At 34.3% G+C, this 21,052-nt stretch overlaps 1 protein-coding gene across 2 annotated transcripts in view; it reads left to right on the top strand.

The window, feature by feature from the left end:
* The window catches only part of SLAIN2 (SLAIN motif family member 2), a 73,985-nt gene that overhangs the window by 37,399 nt on the left and 15,534 nt on the right, over positions 1 to 21,052 (top strand). The window contains exons 3-7 of one of the 2 annotated variants that reach the window (XM_040484232.1): positions 1,636 to 1,800; positions 3,493 to 3,654; positions 6,883 to 7,242; positions 7,675 to 7,812; positions 17,416 to 17,493. In XM_040484232.1, coding sequence (XP_040340166.1) covers positions 1,636 to 1,800; positions 3,493 to 3,654; positions 6,883 to 7,242; positions 7,675 to 7,812; positions 17,416 to 17,493 — 903 coding nt within the window. The remainder of the gene's footprint in view (positions 1 to 1,635; positions 1,801 to 3,492; positions 3,655 to 6,882; positions 7,243 to 7,674; positions 7,813 to 17,415; positions 17,494 to 21,052) is intronic. The other variant, XM_040484238.1, reaches the window with a different exon arrangement.

The following is a 21,052-nucleotide window of genomic DNA, read 5'->3' as shown; positions in this document are numbered from 1 at the left end:
ACCATTTCTCTGCCCAGTAGGCAAACCAGAAACTTCAGAGTCCCCTTATTTTTTTTTCTTTTGTAATCCTTCTAGTTTTTAAGATCTATCCTTCTTTTTTGTATTTGTCACCTCTACTGCCTAGTTCAGTCTCATCTATTCAACATAAAAATGTCCATCAATTTTCTTCTGAAACTGATTGGATCATATATCACCCTTACTCAGAATTCACTGATAGTGAATAACGTTCATTCTCCTGAGCATAGTTTCCAGGACTTCCACGACCGGCCCGGCTACGTCTTCCTGTTTTGTCCCTCACGCATCTGCTTTACCTTTCTACAGCACTCACTCTTATTCCCTGAACCTAATATACATTTTCAAGACCCTGCTTTTGTTCCTGTAATAAACACAGATGGAAGCACATGCTTTCCCCATTCTCAGTGGCCTGTCAGATTGCCACTCATCCTCTCAGGACTGCTCCAATGCCCCTTTCCAAAAAGCTGTGCCTAGTTTTTCTCATTTGTAATGAATTATCCTGTCTCATCATTCCACAGCCCTTTGCACCTTTATGATAGTGCTCATTTCATTTTGCCCTGAAATCATTGTTTTTTCCTGCCTGCACTACTTGGTTGTAAACCCCTTGAGAAATAGTACGATGTCACATTTGTCTGTATGTTCTACACCTTGCTTTGCCAATGGTCAGAAATACTGAGTTAAGCTATGGATTTTAGAAGAGTGTAGAAGAAAGAAATACTATTTTAAGTAGTAATTTTTCTCTACGTATGTACTTGATATCTTAGTTCTACTTTTGTACTGTTTCTATAATCTTACATGCATAGCGCATTTTTTCTTCCTTTTCTTGGGCCAGAAGACTGGGGGAAAGGGAGGGAGGCTTTTTTCTTTTTAAAAAGAGAATTCGCACGTTTGACCTTAACCTGGCCTAAGTAGTCAATATTGCTTTGCTTTTACAAAAATCTAAACTTTGGAAAGGCTGTTTTTAAAACTCACTATGTCATACCTTTTTCTCCCCTTTTCTTTGCAGTAAATGTTTGTTATAGAAAAATGAAAAAACAGGGGCTCCTGGGTAGTTCAGTCAGTTAAGCACCCGACTTTGGCTCAGGAGATGATCTCAGGTTCCTGAGTTCAAGCCTCACATCGGGCTCTCTGCTGTCTGTGCAGAGCCTGCTTTGGATCCTCTGTCTCCCCTCACTCTCTGTCCCTCCCCTGCGCTCTCTCTCCTGCGCTCTCTCTCTCCCTCTCAAAAATAAACATTTTTTTTAAAAACGAGAAGACACAAATATACTTTTCATTCATTTATTTTTTAAGACCATTCAGAGTTAATACAGTTGGAACAAACTTCCCGACAAGATAGAAGTAAATTAATTTAATAGCTAATAATTTGTTGAGAAGATATTCTTCCTATGGTATTATTTTTGATGTTTGGTGTGGCTACTGTTTTACTTGCACAGTGCAATTTAAGATAATGGAACTATTTTGTTGGGATTATTAATGTGTATTTTCTCTTGCTACTCTAAGAATGTTTCTGTATTTAAATTGAGATAATGACTTAATAGGTTTCCCAGTAGGAAAAAATGTTGAATGAAGTGTTAACCTTTTCTGTTATTATGTTGATTTCTCCCCTTCTCATTAACACAGCTCTCAAGAGGCAGAATTTATATAACAATCCTTTCAACTCCATGAGTTACACAAGTCCTTATAGTCCAAGTGCAAGTAGCCCATACAGCAGTGGTTTCAATTCTCCATCTTCAACCCCAGTGCGACCTCCTATAGTCAAACAGCTAATACTTCCTGGAAATTCAGGTAAGGAGAATTTGAAATGGAATAATCAAGGTATAGTTTTTAACTTACTGCCCTACCTCAGAAAATAACTCAATCATCAATAGTTCAAGTTCTTGTGCCTATGAGACTTTTAAGTGGTTAAAGAAAATATCAGTGAGGAGCTATTTAGTACCTGGTACTGATAAACCAGGGTACATCTGTAAAGTTTTCTTTAGCATGTACTTAAAAGTTTTTAGATGTGGCTTGATTAGAGTAACAAGCTTGATTCTTTTAACTAATAGATGCTTTCTTTTACTGAATAGATTGATTGGGCTATAAAAGCTAAAAATAAAAGCTCTTATTAAACCACTTAAGCTTTATTTAATAAGCTTTGATGTTACACTCAAATAATAGTATAAGCTATATGTGTATGTGCCAAAAGAGTGGAGTCCAAAATGATATGGGAGGGTAGACTGCTGTAAATTGGGGAAAGAATGTTTTGCTGTGGTTCTGTGACTGAAATACTCTGTAGCTTACTGTTCTTTAGGATTCACTGTTAACTCTTATTGTTGCTATTGTTACAGCTAATTATTGTAGCTTCCTTAAAAATTAAAGTTATTGTTAACCACCTCAAATTTTTGACTCCCTAGTCTAATGACTTCTCGCCCCTGCTGTTAGCTTTGTGCATAAGTTGTTACTTGCTATTTATGTCACCCATGACTGTCATACTAAAAAATTTAATCTGCTATGTTTGTTTAACAAGAATTTTATTTGGGCACTATTTGAACCTGACCTTGTAGTACTTTTCCTATCATATGCACTATGTTCTTCTTGATAATATAAACATCAACTATTTTGCTCTTAATAAGCCTTTCACGTGGGAGCTGACTTCTATGGTAAAGAATTCTGGGAAACAAATGTTTCAAATAAGTCTGTATTAGAGACATTAGTGACAGTGTTAGGATTTTATTCTTCACTAGAAGTTGATGATCTGATGAAAGGATTTCCTTAGAAACAAGTTAGACTCTTGGATATGTATATCCTTTATTCTTCTGACCTGCCTTCTATCCCCCTTTTTGCTTTCAGCAATGAAATACTTTATCTCATTATTTTCTCTGTTCCATGTTTGTGCTTCACTCCTACACTTCAGAGAACTCCTTGGATCCCTATTACTAGTTTGACAAAGAATTTTGTAAACATGGCATAACATAGGAAAAATGACCCCAGTGTTCTTTTTTTGGTTTGTTCCTAAATCTCTAAGGAATTTTGATTTTCCTCAAATTATAGTTTTCTTGCTTAGGAAAAGTAGAAGCTTTTATTCAGGGGAAAAGATGATGGTATTGGCTAAGACTGTGAATTTGGGAGGAGAAAACACATTATAAATTCATTTGTTTATGAGGTGTTTCATTGGCTGTCTTGTAAAAGTTGGAATCCTCTAACATTTATTGAACACCACCTACTTACCAGGCACCGTGGTGAAAGCTTAATTGTTTCATAAGAGAATAGATAAGTTATGATTGAAATGAAAATGTGATTTGCTTTTATGCCATAACATATGACATAGCCCTCTTTATTCTTAATAAAGTCAATTTTTATTTTCAATATTTGGGAATTTCATGAACAGAAAAGACAGAATAATGGTGAACTGAATCAAAGAATTAATATCAAGTTATTACAACAGATGCTTATTCAGTTTTTGTTATACCAAAGTTCAAATCTTTTTTTTGTTTTAAGGTAATTTGAAAAGTTCATCAGACAGAAATCCTCCACTCAGTCCTCAATCCTCTATAGACAGTGAGTTAAGTGCTTCAGAATTAGATGAAGATTCAATTGGATCCAATTATAAGCTAAATGATGTAACTGATGTACAGATTCTAGCTCGGATGCAAGAAGAAAGTAAGTATTTTAATTGTTCAAGTTGAGTCTAGTTCAGGTATAATTTTGTTGTGGATATTTAATAGATCTTAAGGTGTTGTGGGATAGTAATGTATGAGTAGAAATGTTAAATTTTAGAGGCTTATTCAACATATAGACTTGCTTGTTCATTAACTTGTTTTCAGAGTGCATTTTATGTAGAACAGTTTGCTGTGTGAGGAGCAAAGAAAGGCAGGTAATGACTAGTAACCATGCCCTGCATGTTACTCTGCGCTGGAACTTGCTAGAGTAGTTGTTACTCTATTACACTGTGTTTTCTTAGTAAACCATTGTTTCTCAACCTTTTTTCCATTATTACCCCTTCCCAACCACCTTTTTAGACTTTTTTTCCTTTTTTTGCCTATCACCTCACCATGAAATTTTAATACCACAGATATACCCTGCATCTCTTTATGTACTATGAGGATCACAAATTAGTATGGTATCTGGGTTTTTTTCATACCCCAAGAGCCAATTTTCTCCCTATGGGGGCAGATATCACCACTCTTAGAATATGTGGTATAGACTACAGAAAAAAAAAAAAAAAACCTTTATGGGAAAATTGAAATTATGACATTAAATGAGGTGAGCGTGCGATATTGCTTTACAGAATGGTCTTTGCAACTTTTTAGGTCACAGATACCATTGAGAATCCAATAAAAATTATATCCCCTGTCATCCCCAAAGTATACATATGCACAAAATTTGTCACACTGTTTCAAAGGTTTGTGGATGTTCTGGCTCTCTTTGTAAAATGGTGGTGATAGTATTATTCTTGCCTATACTTTTTTTAAAAAATATTTTAATTTGCACTTTTCACATTTGTGCGTAAAATATTTGAAAAAAACATTTTAGCACATAAAACAAGTACATAAAGAGGAATGAAAACAGTAACGGAAAATAATCAGGCTAAAAACAGTATCATCCTCAGGAGATCATAAAAGGATTCTCAACCAGAAGAAACAGGAAAATTTGAACATGGAAGTATCCTCACCTAACTATACTGATAATGGTACATATTTTTAAAAGGCTTTTAGAGAGGATGGAAATGTTTTATTAGATATTCAGTAGAGTACTATGGTTTGCCTATACATTTTATCGTAAGACACCACAAGCTTAACTGTGAAGTAAGCAATCTCTCTAAAGTGACCCGTTCAATCTTTACAATGAAAAGATTCTTGAAGCACACGTTTCAGTCTTGACAATCAGCTGAGGGTAATGGAGCATCAAAATAATTTAGTTTAAAAACTTTCTGTTTTAGGCCCTTTTATGTAGATATATGGTAGGTTTTATTAAGCTATAACATTTATTAAGAAACTGCAGAATGTTATTCTGCTGAATCATTTCCCATTTTCCAACAGCTTCGCATAGAAAAGTAGAAAGACTTGGTTCTTGCTTTACTTATCTTTAGCTCACGGAACTAACAATATGGTACCCTTTTCTTCTGTAATTTTGTGTAACTCCTCATTGAGACTGTGGTTATTGTCTGCTAGTGAGGAGCTATTGTCAGCTAGTCAGGGATGTGAAAGGAGAATAGAGTGCTTCCTCACTATAACTTAGAGTAAATTCTCTCAGTTCTTTGAACTGTGACTTTTTAGACCCCAGTATTTTGTTAGAAATTCAACCAGCTTTTTGCTGTCATTTTTATATTGTGTTTTGGTAACAAGTAAAAGAAATTCTAGCCTTGCTTTAATAATTCTTTTTAAGCCATCCACATGCACAGATAGGGTCTTTTTCTAGTGAATAAAAAAAAAAAAAGATGCTAAAAATGTCTGCCTCCTCGAAAATGCCAGGTTTTTTTTAAGAAAATGATTTTTGTTTTAAAACATTGTTTCTTTAGTTTTGTTTGTTTTTAACAGAGATGTAGAATTACAGATTTTGGCTGTTTCCTGGTTAAGCCCTCTTATTCCTAATAGGAGAAATACACAGTCCCATAGTGATTGTTGCTTCCTTAGGATCCCCCTAGTACTGCAGGGCCTACTTTGGGATCTGTGTTTTTCCTTGCTAAAACAGTGCTATTCACTGATCATGTTGTCTTTTGTTAGGTGACTTTAGTACTGTGTTTGCTGTAACGAGACACTATCTTGTTTGTTACTAAAGTGGTTCCGAAACTTGAGTGAAGGGTTAGATAGGCCCCAGGAATCTGTAGTTTTATAGATACCCTGCTATGATTCTCACCCATTACTTTGGGGACCATATCGATAGCACTGTCTGTGTATGAACATATTTTTTTAATTTTTTAATGTTTATTTTTGAGAGAGAGAGCACAAGTGGGGAAGAGGCAGAGAGAGAGAGGGAGACACAGAATCTGAAGCAGGCTTCAGGCTCTGAGCTGTCAGCACAGAGCCTGACGCAGGGCTCAAACTCACGAACTGTGAGATCATGACCTGAGCCGAAGTCGGATGCTTAACCAACTGAGCCACACAGGCGCCCCAGTAGCAGAGAATTTTTAAACTAGATTGTCAGTAGTTAGCAGGACTTGATCAAAATATTGGCCTAAATTTCTGTACTTTTCTTGAATAGTAATTTTATTCTTAATTGAATATATACCAACATTTGTTTTTGTTCTAGAAGTTTTTATACTTTTTGAAGGGCCTAAGTTTGCTTGGATGTTTCTGGAGGTGTCAAGATACATAGGGGACTCCTTTGAAAATTTGTACTTGATAGCGTAGAATTTAAGTTTGTTTTACTGATGAAGTCTCTTGGGTCATGAAGGAACTAAAATTTCATTTATGCCCAAGTATTGAATTCCTGAGGGTGGGAAAGAAATTTCCTTCATCAATAAATCAATTCCAAGAATTCAGTATCCAGGGAGTTTATTTATACACTGGTGTATTCTTCTCATTGGTTGAACAATAATTGTTTTCCCTCAGTATTTTTGAAATGTTGATCTCAAATTTGGATTTTTGTCTTTAGGAGTAGAAATATTTTTAAATTTATGGTTCTACCTCTAATACAGATTTCAGAATCATGAAGAAAACGTTGGATTGGGCAAAGGTTTATAGAATTTCATTCAATTCAAAAATAATCTTTTAAAATATTTTAGGCATCATTATATGGGAGGATGTCTAAGATGATTCAAGTGGAAAGGGAGTTTTCCTTTACCTGTTGGAATTTCTCAATGATATTCTTTTGCTTTTAAGCCTCAAGAATATATAAATGTTTAAAAATGTAACTAAAGAAATGAAATAACACATTCATTATTGTCAGGTCTCCGGCAAGAATATGCAGCCACCACATCTCGGCGCAGTTCTGGTTCATCTTGCAATTCTACAAGACGGGGTACTTTTAGCGATCAGGAACTTGATGCGCAAAGTTTAGATGATGAAGATGACAATATGCATCATGCAGTATACCCTGCTGTTAACAGGTTTTCACCATCACCACGCAATTCACCTCGACCATCACCTAAGCAGTCACCCAGAAATTCACCTCGTTCACGATCTCCTGCTCGGGGAATAGAATATAGTAGAGTGTCCCCACAGCCTATGATTAGCCGCTTACAACAACCTCGCCTTTCACTTCAAGGTCATCCCGCGGATTTACAGACAAGCAATGTTAAAAATGAAGGTAATTAGGATGATTCTGGCAAAGCAGTTGTCCTTAATATTTCGATATGAAAGTAACACAATTTTTTACCAAGGTTTTGTATTTTAGAAAAGTAGATCAAGAATTTAGGTAGTTTACTGTTTTATTACTAGTGCATCAATACAAAACTAAAGGAGAGAGTGAATTTAATTTTACTTGATTATGTTACTACTCTTCATGAAGTGGTCCGTATATAGATTTTGATTTAATTAATTTATGGCTCTTTTTAAAGGTTCTCTTCTACTGATTTCTAGGACCTGGGTTAAGTTATTTTTTATAAGACATGTACTTTCTGTTAACTCCTCTAAAATGTAGAATGCTTAAAGAATTTGATTTGTGAATGCCAGTTAATATTTTAATTCTTTATCTAAAAGAATGTTTTGATTTTTTTTTCTTTAAATTCTGTTGTCATAGAAAAACTAAGACGCAGTCTTCCAAACCTGTCCCGAACATCTAATACACAAGTTGACTCAGTGAAAAGCAGCAGAAGTGACTCAAATTTTCAAGTGCCAAATGGAGGAATACCTCGCATGCAACCTCAGGCTTCAGCCAGTAAGTATCTTTTATGTGTCAGTTATTTAAAGGAAAATGAAAATTATAGATAGTAATTTTGTGCTGAATAGCTGTTTTAAGCTATCTATACTAAAATGTAGTGATTGTCGCTTGCTATAAGATAATCATAGCTGTATTAAAATTTAAAATTTGTTCCTATAAGATACCCAATTGTATCAGTACTTGTTTCTGTATGAAACTCTAGTCTCTCCAGATTGAAAAAAATTTTTTAATGTTTATTTTTGAGAGAGACGGAGACAGAATGTGAGTGGGTTAGGGGCAGAGAGAGAGGGAGACACAGAATCCAAAGCAGGCTCCAGGCTCCGAGCTGTCAGCACAGAGCCAGACACGGGGCTCGAACTCACTAACTATGAGATCATGACCTGAGCCAAAGTCAGATGCTTAACTGACTGAGCCACCCAGGATCCCCTCTCCAGAATTTTTAAATGAACAAAGTCTACCTATTAATTATACAGATATATATTCATTAAAAACCTCGCATTCTGCAGTACTATACATTAAAAATGACAAGATTTTTGTGGGAAATAGTCCTGAAACAGACAACTTAAAACTCGAGCAACTTTCTTAGTAGAACACTTAAAAAAACATAACAAAACCATAATGATCCTGCAAAAAATACTAGCATAATTAAAAGCATGTTAAATTTTCAATGAATAAAATAAATACAACTGGCAAATCTAGGGGGAAAAAAAGTTGAAATTAACTTGATGAAAAGAAAAGATTGAGTCTGTTGAATGAAGGAGAGACAAAGGTAACATAAACAAAGATCAGAAAGAATCATACAGAACTTCTAAAACAAAGTAGCCAACTGAGCCAAGTAGTGATGTGGGAATAGGTGGATACTGTGTACTTCAGTGTACAAGGTGACTGAAAAGGAATTGAACACTTCCCAAAGAGTATTATCTATTAACTAGAGTAGATACAAACATATAATCAAACCAATTTTAAACAAACTGTCACAGTTATTTCTATAAATTTAGAAGTGCTCAATATGCACCCCTTGTAACCCATGGCTCGCATCAGTCCTGTGGTCTGATCGACTCAGTTTCTTTGTAGCATATTACAGCACCAGTTGAGATGGTGGCTGTGACGTGTTTCTTCATTTCCTTAAAGCTATGAAGAAGCGCCACAAACACAAGGTTACTGATCATTTATAACTTGGTTATTGGGTAATACAACTGGAAACATTCGATTGTTTCTTAATTCCCTTGCATTCTTCCTTGGCTCTGTTGTGTTTAGCTGACTTCGTGTATTTTATGTTAAGCTGCTGTTAACTTGGTGGCTCAAAAAGACCAGGAAAAATACATTTGAACCCAAATGACTTTTGTGATAACAATGATAAGTTTTCCTTGCTTTCAGTTGTATGTGATATTATTTATATTAGAGAGACTCATATTGTGCTGTACCATACATGCATGATCCTGTGTAATCTTCAGAACAATTCTATGAAGTAGGTACAATTATTAACACATTTTTCAAATTATGAAATTGAAGCTTTGAATAACAACCTACAATCATACATACATACATAGGTGGCAAGTTAGGATTCAAACCCATGTTGATTCTGCTCAGGAACCCAAGTCCACCTGGAGAGGTCTGTCATATCTATGGTTTAGTACTAAGATACAAAAGTATGCAGAAATATTATTTCTGGTTTTTTTCTAAGATGAACTGTAAAATTTAAGGCACTGTGGAAAATTGTTGCCTAGAGATTTGTGTACCTCATTTATTTAGCTGGATATGTGCAACAACATGTTTTTGAACCAAGTTAAATTTTAAATTTAGAATTCCAAGTCTTGCAAACTATGTAATTAAGAGTGCCATTATGATACTCATATGGTGTACTCATAAATGGTATAGAAAGTAGGGAATCACAGAACTTTAAAAATAAAGTTATACTTTGAACTCTAAGCTATCTTGAAATGGTGAATGATAATTTTTGTGCCTTTAAATCTGTAAATTAAGTTCATTTGACCCTTGAAAATACCGTGTTTCTGAGTTTTTTTGCCTGAAAGAAGAAGCAATCCACAATGTTAATACAATAGGAAAGAAAATTTTATAGCACTAAGGAGATTAAATAATAAAAACCAGGCATATTATAAGCTGCACATTTACAGCCTATGCACAGATAATCCAAAACATTATTTGTACTTGTGCTTTTATGCTTAGTTTGAAATGAGTTCTGAATTTCTCAAAACTTTATATGATTATATCTTCAGACATCTTCCCTGTTCTTTGTTAAAACCAGCTATATCTATATTATCTTTATTCCATCATTATTAGTACTAACTTTTTACTCAGGGTTATTTCCTTATGCCCTCATATATGCTCTTTATTTGAACTATTGTAGCACCTCAGAGCTGTATGGAAATGAAAAAGACTCTTGACAAAATTCTAGAAGAAAAAAGAAAAGGTTGAGAATCTATAATAAAACTGTTAATAGAGAAATATATGACCATATCTTAAATTTTGTGATAATTACTTGAGTTCTCTAGTAGAATTAGCATTGTGTAATCACCTGCCAATTCCCTAGAAATTTTTTCTGTAGGTGAATTTTTCTTTTTCCCCAGGAATTGATAATTAAGGAAAATATAAAGAGAAATATAATGAGATTCTAATCACTAATTTACTTTTAAGTGGAAAATATGTATGCAGTTTCATAGTGGTCTATCTCGATATTTGAACAGTGTATAGGCAAAAGAGAAAGTAAGAGACAGTCCTTTGTATTTTCAATTGTATATACTTGTTTATTTTTATATTCGTAGCTATAGTGAAGCTTATTTGCAATTAAAACGCCACAAACATTTATTTTAGGGTAAAATCACACTAGTCACAAAAAAAGTTTTGGAAAATGGTAAGTCTGGAATATTATCAAGTTTAAAACTTAATAAAGTTTATTTTATAAAAATATTTTAAGCCTTTTGTTTAAGTTAACATATTTTACTTCGTAATGTATTATCTATTTTCTTAAAATTTTACATGTATCTTTGATCCATAGAAATGTATGTATGTAACTGTTTTTTTAATTACTATGTGTGTGTGTATATATGTATATATATTACATATATATACTGTTTTCATGATAGCCTTTTCATTTTGATATAGAATTATATATAAATATAATAGTAAGTTTTATCTATTTTATACATGAATTACTATTCTTTATTTTTTGTATAAACCAGTTAGTATAATAGATGTTGCATTTTGTTTTCTTTTAAGTATTTATTTTTCCAGCCCTTAAGTGGTAAAGCTTTGGTTCTTACTTGCTGGTCTGCATGAACCTAACTTTGCAAGGTTGCTATTACTTCCACCCTCGGGACCACTTCTTTTGCCTTGTACTATGCCAATCACTGTTTTTTATATGCTTATTTGCTGTGGCTGCATTATTGTGGATGCTGGCATTCAAATATGAATATTATGAGAGTTCTGATATATTTTCATTTTTATAGCTGTTACCAATTTCTGACTTTTATATTTGGAAAATGTGAGTAACTTAAAAAGTTTAAGAAAACCAGAGCATTGCAGAGGTCATGGATATATGCCATTTTCTCTGTTTCTCCAGTTAAAGGAAAGATTGTTTGTCAGGGACAGTTTTTCAGAAGACTAGTGCCTTCTTTCTAAGACTACTAGAGGTTCAGTAGAAAATTTAGTTTTCAGAAAGCTATAGGAATATTGGTTCAGAAATAAGAGGAGGGAGAAAAACCCGAGACAATCTGCTTGTTTAAAAAAATTAAAATAATACTCAGACTCTGGTTAGTATTTTTAAATGTTTACTTTCACATGTATTATCTCATTTGAACTTCACAAAAGCCCATTTCTTATTTTTTATAGAGAGGAAGCAGAGATACGTGTATATTACATGTGCAATGGCATATAACTAGAAAAGTGCAAAACTACTCCCTCCTTCCAACTCCTCTCTGAGTTTCCTGATTTCCTCCCAATATTTGTTTGCATTACATCATGCTGACTTAACTGCAAATTCTTGGATGACTCTATTGGAGCATAATTGAAGTACAAATACTTTGTAGTATTTAGAATTACTTAATTGTAGAATTACTACAAAAGAGTAAGATAACCCAGTGTAATATTCATCCACTTACTTACATTTCGTCAAATAGAGGAATAATTTTGCATGGGATACAGAGTATTCCCGCAGAGAAGAGATGTATGGTCAGTATTTTACTCTGGACTTTTCACTGAAGGGGGTGCAGTATCCAGTTTATGCATAACCAGACTTTCTGAGGCCCATGGGGAAGGAATCCTCATCCAGATACTGTTTAGAACCAAACACTGAAAGATTATGCTTGAATTTTACATAATTATGAAACATAAATTCAAAGAAATAAGTCATGAATAACCTGTGTAATGGGCTAATATAAGAATGAGTGACATATTTGTAGATTTTTTTTAATAAGGAACATAATGATGAGTCAGTTATATAATAACAAAGAGGTTTTACAAATGTGGTTTTTCTGGCACTTCTGTAAATTTTGATTGAATACATCTGGGATGGGTACCTGGAATCTACTTTTTTAGAAGTGTCTCACCTGACTGTAGGGCATACTCAAGTTTGAGAACCACTAGATTAGGAGGATCTAGAATGCTTAGTTAAGATCTCTGGGTTTTATCCACTCATGTGTTCCTTAGTCATTCAACAGGTATTTGTTGGGTGTATATTATGTTCTAAGCTCTGAGGTTATAAATATAAATGAGACAGCACGTGCCCTTCAGTAGCAGGAAGTGATTGGCAAGAACTTCTGTGGGAACAGAACAAAGGCATTAAACTCAGCAGTGTAAAGAGGTTTTCAGGAAAGATATTGAAGCTATCTCTCAGCTAGCTCAGGAAGAGCTTATGAGACCACATGAAGAAAAGAAAGACAGGTTTACCCGACAGTACGATTGGTAATGAAGTCTTAATAGCATCCTGATTATGGTGGTTTTGTAGGACTGAAGTGTAGGATGCAAGATGGTTAGTGGATGCAGTGATGTAGGATGGGAGAGATACCTACCAGGGACAGATTGGGAGGTTTTTAATAAGGAATTTGGATTTCATCCTGTAAGTGTGGAGAGCCATGATAGGCTTTTAATCAAGGTTACTACTTCGTAGAAAATCCATTCTGGTAGCAATGTGAAGAATGGATTAAAGTGGAGGAGAGACTAGAAACATTTAGAAGCCTGTTTATTGCATAAACCTGGCAAGAAATGAGTATCTGAACAAAGGCAGTGGTGCAGGAGGTGATAGGATCTGGATGAACTTTAAAAAATGAAGTAGAAGAGATGTAACTTGGTAACACTGAGAAGATGAGAGGTGGGGAGTAAGAGAGGATTGAAGGGTTACTCTGAGAATTTGTAAGCAATAAAAGTTTCAAAACAAACTCATTGCAGGGTTAGGGGGAACAGGGGTCATTTTACTTAGCAGTAATTAACATCTTTTATAGTGACTTATGTTTATTTAGTATTTCATACTTGGAGATTATTTTTAGTATCTCCCCATGTGACAAAATTATGTTCAATAATAATTAAAATGAGTTATAATAATGGCTGGGGGAAATGCAGGCAATGAAAATATTCTTTTATTGAACTTTATAACTGTTAGTAAATAAATCATAATGTCAGCATTATAATGGAAAAAAGATAACGGGTTAGTATTTTTTAATCATTTCTAAAGGAAAGTACGTTTTTATGTATTAGTCTTTCACAGTAATGAATATTACAGGTTTAGTTTCTATAAATTTGTCAGTAACTGATCTTTGTCAGAATTGATCTTGCATATTGAAGCTCAAAGCAACACTACAGTCAGATTTATCAATTTATCATCACTCATTTTGACTGAAGAATAGTCTTCAATTTTTAAACCTGGGAAGGTTCCCCCGCCCCTCACCAGGCAACTGTTATACAAATAGGGGAATATTCAACATAATGATAAGCATGGCAGAATTTAATAAAATTCCATTTTATAATACATTTCAGAAATTGTCCTCTTGTCTGTGTCTTCGTTCCTTTGGGGATCAAATCTAATGCCTTCACAGTTGAAATATCTTAAGTAATACACAGTCACATACAATGACAATATTGAAGTAACTCATATTCTGTTTCACTGACTTTATAATCACTATACCAGCATTGTTTATTTCTAATCTGTCTAAATACAGGAATGTATTATTGTACCACAGGGAGTTGAAGGCACATTCTGTGCTAAGTGAACTTGATTTCAAATCTCTATGAACTTTTTGAAAGAAACATGTAGTGGAATCCACCTGTTTTAAAGAAGACTCTATAATTGGGAGTTCTAATTATTTTTCATGTGAAATGCAATATATATTAAAACATAAGTATTAAAATATGTTCATTTAAATCTTACATATATGCTATTAAAAGGCAACAGTAACTGCAGCAAGTGTTTATAACTTAGGCCAACAAACTGTTTTCTTCAGGGAGGAGCATTTTATTACTGACATTGATTATTAATCCTGGGACATGATGATGATAAAAAAACAGATCAAGCTGGGATATTTTTGTTGTTGTTGTTCTGAATTCCTTACAGACCATTCACTCGCTTACGGCCTACACTGGAGTTGGGGGGTGGGACAGCACCTTCACTGTCCTTCCCTCGATGCACAATGCACAAAGTGGAGACCCAAAAAGCCACTGTTCTCATTCAAAAATAGGGTGATGAAGGTCTGAATTAAATGTGTAGGAGACAGTAGAGATGTAAAGGAAGAGATCTACAGAACTGCATGGATGACTAAATGGAAATAAAGTAAGAAAACTTTGAGCTAGAATGACTCGGAAAATGGTGGTGTATGTTTAACACAAATACAAAGGTTTTTGGAACTGGTCAGTGGAGGAAGACTTTAACCTAAATAATGGTAGCATGAGAGAATGATATTTTTACTGTGCCATCGTTACTTTTCACGGTGCAGTCTTGCTGATTGGAATTATATAAATATTAAAAGAGAAACCAAGGAAACCGTAAGAATTTTTAAACAGCTAACACACTGAATTCTATTATTTTAGAAGGATTTGGAGACTTTCAATTTACTACACTTTGTCATTTAAAAATAATTTTGTCTTTAGAAGACTGATCAAGTTAAGATTGATAATTCAGATAAAAATTTGGTTTTCTTATTTAAGGGTAATACAAGGCTATGTAGTATCTTAGGAAAATCACTCATTTCCTTCTGTAAAAATTTTATCAGACAAATTTAGAGTACACTGCCTGATTCTATTTGCAATCTTATTCTTCAAATTCCCATTGGATAGTTTTCACGTTGTGACCCATGAAACTTGAGGGATAAATAAAGTTTATTGGAGTTATCATAGCTATTAATTTAAGTATGACCTTTCCAAAACAAATTATAGATTCTATTTGATGTTAAGCTCTCATTTAAAAAAATTCAGTTGACGGGGCGCCTGGGTGGCTCAGTCGGTTGAGTGTCCGACTTCGGCTCAGGTCGTGATCTCGCAGCTTGCGGGTTCGGGCCCCGCATCGGGCTCTGTGCTGACAGCTTGGAGCCTGGAGCCTGTTTCGGATTCTGTGTCTCCCTCTCTCTCTGTCCCAACCCACTCGCATTCTGTCTCTGTCTCTCTCAAAAATAAATAAACATTAAAAAAAAATTTTTAAAATACATAAAATAAAATTTAAAAAAATAAAAATAAAAAAATTCAGTTGTTGATAGGTATTGTGGATTGCCAGCGTAAATACAGTCGGTGACCTTTTGCCCTTATTTACTCTATTCCAATCCTAGTGGCCTACTTCCTGTTCCTGGGCACACTCTTACCTCAGGTACTCTACCATGGCTTTTCCTTCTATCTGCAATGCTTTCCCCAGATATCTATATGGCTTGCTTCCTGCCTTCCTTCAGATCTTTGAGCAAATGTCATCTCAGGGAACTCTTTCCTGATCACCCTATTTATGATCACAACTTATATCTCCCATTTCCTCTCTGCCTTCCCTACTTAGTTTTCTCCTTAGCAGCTATCACTATATGACTGTTTGACTCTTTGTTTATTATTTATTTCTCCTTTCCTTCCAGAATGTTAGTTCCATGAAAGTAGGAATTTTGTCTTTCTAGTTGGCTATTAAATGAATCTATTGTACCTAAAACAGTACCAGAAATAAAGTAGATAATTAAATATTTGAAAGAATGAAAAACAGCAGTGAATGAATGAGTAAATGAATGACCCTATGAATGATTGAAAGGATATATGAATAAATATGTAAGAATATTCAGTGATGATGGCATCCTGTATTTCTGTGGGGTAGATATGAGGTAATTATAAAACTGACTTTTTTTAAGGTTTGGAGAAATTTTTACTAGTCTTCCTGGGAATATTTAAGCTAAATTGGTGTCTTATTTAACTACAGTAACATGTGGAGTGCTGTAAATTTGAAATCACATACATTTATTACTCTTTAAAAATATTTATTCTCAGACAGTAGGGAAACAATAGCTTTTCAGCATTGATAGGGTTAAGCAATAGAGCAAAAGAGAAATTCTCCTTAATTCTCTTTGATGGTATTATCAAGTATTCCCTTATCAACCCAGTGATTGTTTAAATGCTGGCCAGATTTATGGTTGTGGGATCTCTCTCTCTCTCTCTCTCTCTCTCTCTCTCTCTCTCTCTCTCTCTGGCATATAAATCCCACAGGTATATGAAGTCCAACTTTCAAATCAGTAGTGACATTTTAGAACCACATAAATAGGCGACTATACTGGTAGGTTTGGGACTTTTCAGTTCAGTGAAGCTGTAGTGAGTTTTAACTCTGGATGGCTCTGAGCTGCTACTTTTGAGAGTTTCATTACAGTTAATAGATTAGGAGTTTTGAAGAAAGCTTAGAACTTCTCATTGATCACTTTAAGAAGGAGATGCTTTGACTCTTCCAAACCCATCAATCCCACCAACACACACTGTGCAGCCCCCCTCATATACCCCTCCCCACCCTACATACATATGTGCACAGACCAGATATGTTGCTACCCAAAGTCTAAAGTATAAATTAGTTTTATTCTACAGCAAGATGATGTTAAATGTGTTAAAGCCACTGGATTTTGACTCCCTTGAGTACCTGCCTGGTTCTGAGTTTTCTTCTCCTTTTTGAGTATGGAGATTACTGTTTTATGTTAGGGCAATTCATCTAACAATAACTGCTTCGCCAAAGTCTGCTTTTTTGCATTGAACAAGTACTACTTTTATTTTTTTCTATACTGTGTGCTTGTGTTCATCACTTTTACTTAATTAGCTTTATATTCTTTGCATCCTGTAGCATGTTTGCCGGTGGTTTGTTTTCTCTTTAATATTTTGATTGGCTTACAGTATTGTAGATTTTCTCATCTATAGGAAACTGTTTCTGAAAGTATGCACTTTGCACTAAGATTTCCGTCCCTATTTCTTTCCAACTTAATGCACTAAGCATCACTTTCAGATTCCTCTGCTTCTAGGAGTCTAACATATTTTCACCTTACGGTTTCTGTTCCTTGATACATTTTCAAGTATGTATTAAAATATTCACGTTTACAGAAGCTATAGCCTTTATCTTGTCCTTTCAGGCAAATATTACAGTTCCTTATTTTTCAACAGCTTCGCAAAGGCTGAAAAATTTGCCTCGTACTTCCCTCAAAGCCAAACAGTTGCTTCAAACTTCATCTACAAAAAGAGGTAACTACGGCCTCTTACTGAGTTTTACATTTCAGCAAATGGTCTAACAGTTAGTTAAATCTCATATTGTTTGGCATACTGAGTCAGTGATGTTTATAGGGCACGTTTTAGTCTTTTTTTTTTTAAATAAACTAATGTGGATTTATTCTCTGTTACTTGGATAAATCCAGAAGAAACTGATTTTCTCCAGAGGTATGTATTGGGTTGCTCTACTGAAAGGAATAAATGATATGTAATATTTTCTATTAGAGAATTTATCATGTTTCTTACCAATCTAAAACTGAAGGTCATTGTTTAACTTAATATAGATGAACTAATAAATGCTTAAAATGAACCAAATGCCAGACATTTTGTGTGTAAATTTCTTTCTTCTGACTTTTGTATATACGTATCTGTAGGGTGAAATGGGAATGCTTTCACATTAGAAGTTGGTAAATGTTAAATCACAAGTTGTTGCAGTGAACTGATAATGTTTGAACTGCTTATGGGAGTAGTAGCTTTTTTCAAACTGAGAGTTAAAGGTTGGACACCAAAGCTATCATATTGGTTTGAAGAGATTATTAGATCTATGGGCAGCTAGAAAGAAGTAGAATTGGAGAAATACCGTGGAATTGCATAGACCAGCAGTAATAAAAATGAACAGAAGCCTCAGAGGAAATGGGTCATAATAGATACAAGCAGTGGGGATAGTATTTCCCCTGTCCAGAACATGTAGATTTCCTGACCGCTTCAAAACTCAATAAATAACAAAGATATATGAGGAGGATAAAGTATTAAAGGACATTATGTGCAAAGAGGAGGTTTGAGATTTGATTTGTTAAAGAAAAAGATTTGGTTAATATGGGTATTGAAGTACTGAAATAGATATTTTAGCAAGTTCATTAGTGTGTAAGTGTTTTGGTAATCATTTGGATTAAATATGACTTAAGGAAATCATTTTAGATAATAGAATCTGAAGGAAAGAGAATAGTCAAGTGGAAATGTTGAATACATGAATATTTGTGTTTTGAATACCAGAAGTTGATCAGAGCCCTCCAATATAGATGTCTTCTGGTACTGTCAGATATAACTGACTGGATATTATATGTTCTTTTGATAGAAAAGGTGACATACTAGGAATCATTATAGAAAAGTGTCTTTATAGAAATTATTTGAGGACGTTAATGCTTCTTTGTTTTTGAGACTTCTAGATATTTTTGAGTACTTCTGGGGCGTGAGAAATAGGTGAAAACAGGAGCATGAAAGGATTGTGGTATCTAAAACAGCACAAATCATTACTATACCATAATGAAACAGAGGATTTTAATTTTGTATAAATTTTATTGTATGTCTCTGTAAGCTGCTTTATAATTTTGAGGGGCATCAGGTAGATTTAAATAATTTTCGGTTTTTACTTAAGGAGTTTTTGCTATTTATTAGGTTAATAAGATCAAAACGTCTGGCCAATTTTGTTTCTTTTTTGCTTTTGCTCGTGGAGATTATGTATTTTTTGACTCTAAGCCACCAAACACTCACCCTCTATGAAAAGATGGACAGGAAAACCCAATCTCATAATTCCTGGTACCTTTACCTACCTAGTTGACTTAGTAAAGGGAAAGTTTGTATGTGTGTGTGTTGGGTTTTGTTGTTTTGTTTCATTTTTTTAAATCTCTTATTTAACTTAATCCAGACTCATATTTTTTGGTTGGTATTATGGCTTTGGGATGATCATTTTATACTACCAGAAATTCTGAATCAATTGAAAAACAGACACAGATATACAATAGGATTTGAAATATTAGGTTAATAGTGCCTGGCTGGCTCAGTTGGTAGAGCATGCGACTCTTGAGTCTTGAGTACAAGCCCGATGAAAAAGAAAATATTAGGTTAATTACTGGAAACGTTGAATCGGAGAATACCTCCTGGATCCAAGGCCAAGTGGATTTTCTAATTTTTCCTCATACCTAGATTTTGAAAAAGAGGAGTCTGCATTGGACTGTGTGGTATTCTCTATAAGAATAGGGATGTGAGGCAGACGAGATTCAGATACCGTATGTTCATAGGTACCTTTGGTACATTAAACCTGGACTAAAGACACATGGACTAGACAGTAAATTGTCACATAAATCAATTGTTCCATCATGGTGATGAGCCTATAACATCTTCTAGAAAGTTGGTGTACCTATTTTAAGGACTCACAGGATCATGGGAAGAGGGAGAAGGTGGTTCCCTTAACAATTGGAAATATCACTTTGATTTTAATTGCATTTAGTAGTAGCTGGAGTTTGAATATGGGAAGGGAAGTAAAAGTGTATTGCTTGGCACCAGGAGACACGTCATAAACATTTGTTGAATGAACACAGTCATGCCACTAACTCAAGGAAGCCTGGACACATTCCTCCGCATTTTCTTCTTGCAAGGTTTTTTTGTTTGTTTCTTCAGCCTATTTCTCTCTTTGAAGAAAAGAAAAAATCCATTGTGTATTGTTAAGTCTTCATAGGCATGACTGCTTAAACTGCTTTGACAAAGAGATATTATTCATTCCTCCTTGTTGGGAACACAGTGAAGAGGAAATAAACAAAGTAGAGACTTCACCAAGTCAAAAGGAAAAAGTGAAGACTAGTTAGAAAAAGTGAATGTATAGATCAGGACAAATTCCTATGTAGAAACGTACTTTAGAAGGAGAGAGGCAACTAAGGATGGAATGTTGGTTGTCCAGCACTGCTTTAATTCACTATATATTGAATATTTAAAGTGAAATAAGCAGTGTTTATAAGAGGCCATATTGATAGGCGTTTAAAATGCTGTTATCAGACTATCTGAAAATGGAGAACCTAGGAATTTTGCCATTAACTTGGATCCAGAATCTAAAATTTCTTGTATTCCCTTTTCATCAACTCACAAGTATTTATTGAATCTGTATCATAAACAAGATGTACTCATTATATGCTTTTCTTCCCCCCACCTTTCTCATCCTTCTTTACTTTTTTGTCTATTATAGTTGTAGTCAAAGCCAGCCTCTGCTGTACAGAGTTTTTAGATACAGTTAAAATGATAGGAGTAGCTCCGCTTCCCATGATTTTGCTACATAAAATTGAGAGAATGGGAAGAGAGAGGGTGCAGGGCTCCCTCCAAACATACAAATTCCTGTTAGTTATTTCATGCTATTTTTGGAACGATAATTGAATAGATTTTACTTATACTTAGAGTTGATAAGTTTTTCTGTGATTTTCCAAGATTATATTTTCTTCTTTAGTTAGGTCTTGACTACGTGTTTCTTTTGCTGAGAAAACCTAGGTCAGAATTTTCTTTTCTCTGAAACTTGTGCCTTTATTTTTCTCATTAAATATTGACTGCATTTTAGAATATTTAAGTTACAGTCTGATTAACCTCATTATATTTTGATTTCTCCTAGCCCCCAAGTTTATAGGAAGGCAAAAATGCTGCTACCATGAGAGGAAACACTTTTTATAATAGTAAAACTATAACTTAGTGCACTTCTTTACTTTCTAGTTTTTCCTCAGGTTATACATTAACCCTTTTAAAATATTTCTCTCCATATTCTGAGATTATAGAACTT

This window comes from Herpailurus yagouaroundi, unplaced genomic scaffold, assembly GCF_014898765.1.
Source record: "Herpailurus yagouaroundi ecotype Mexico unplaced genomic scaffold, PumYag 28, whole genome shotgun sequence".
NCBI classification, from domain to species: domain Eukaryota; kingdom Metazoa; phylum Chordata; class Mammalia; order Carnivora; family Felidae; genus Herpailurus; species Herpailurus yagouaroundi.
The sequence above is the reverse complement of the archived record's forward strand: the minus strand, read 5'-3'. Positions and strand labels throughout refer to the sequence as shown.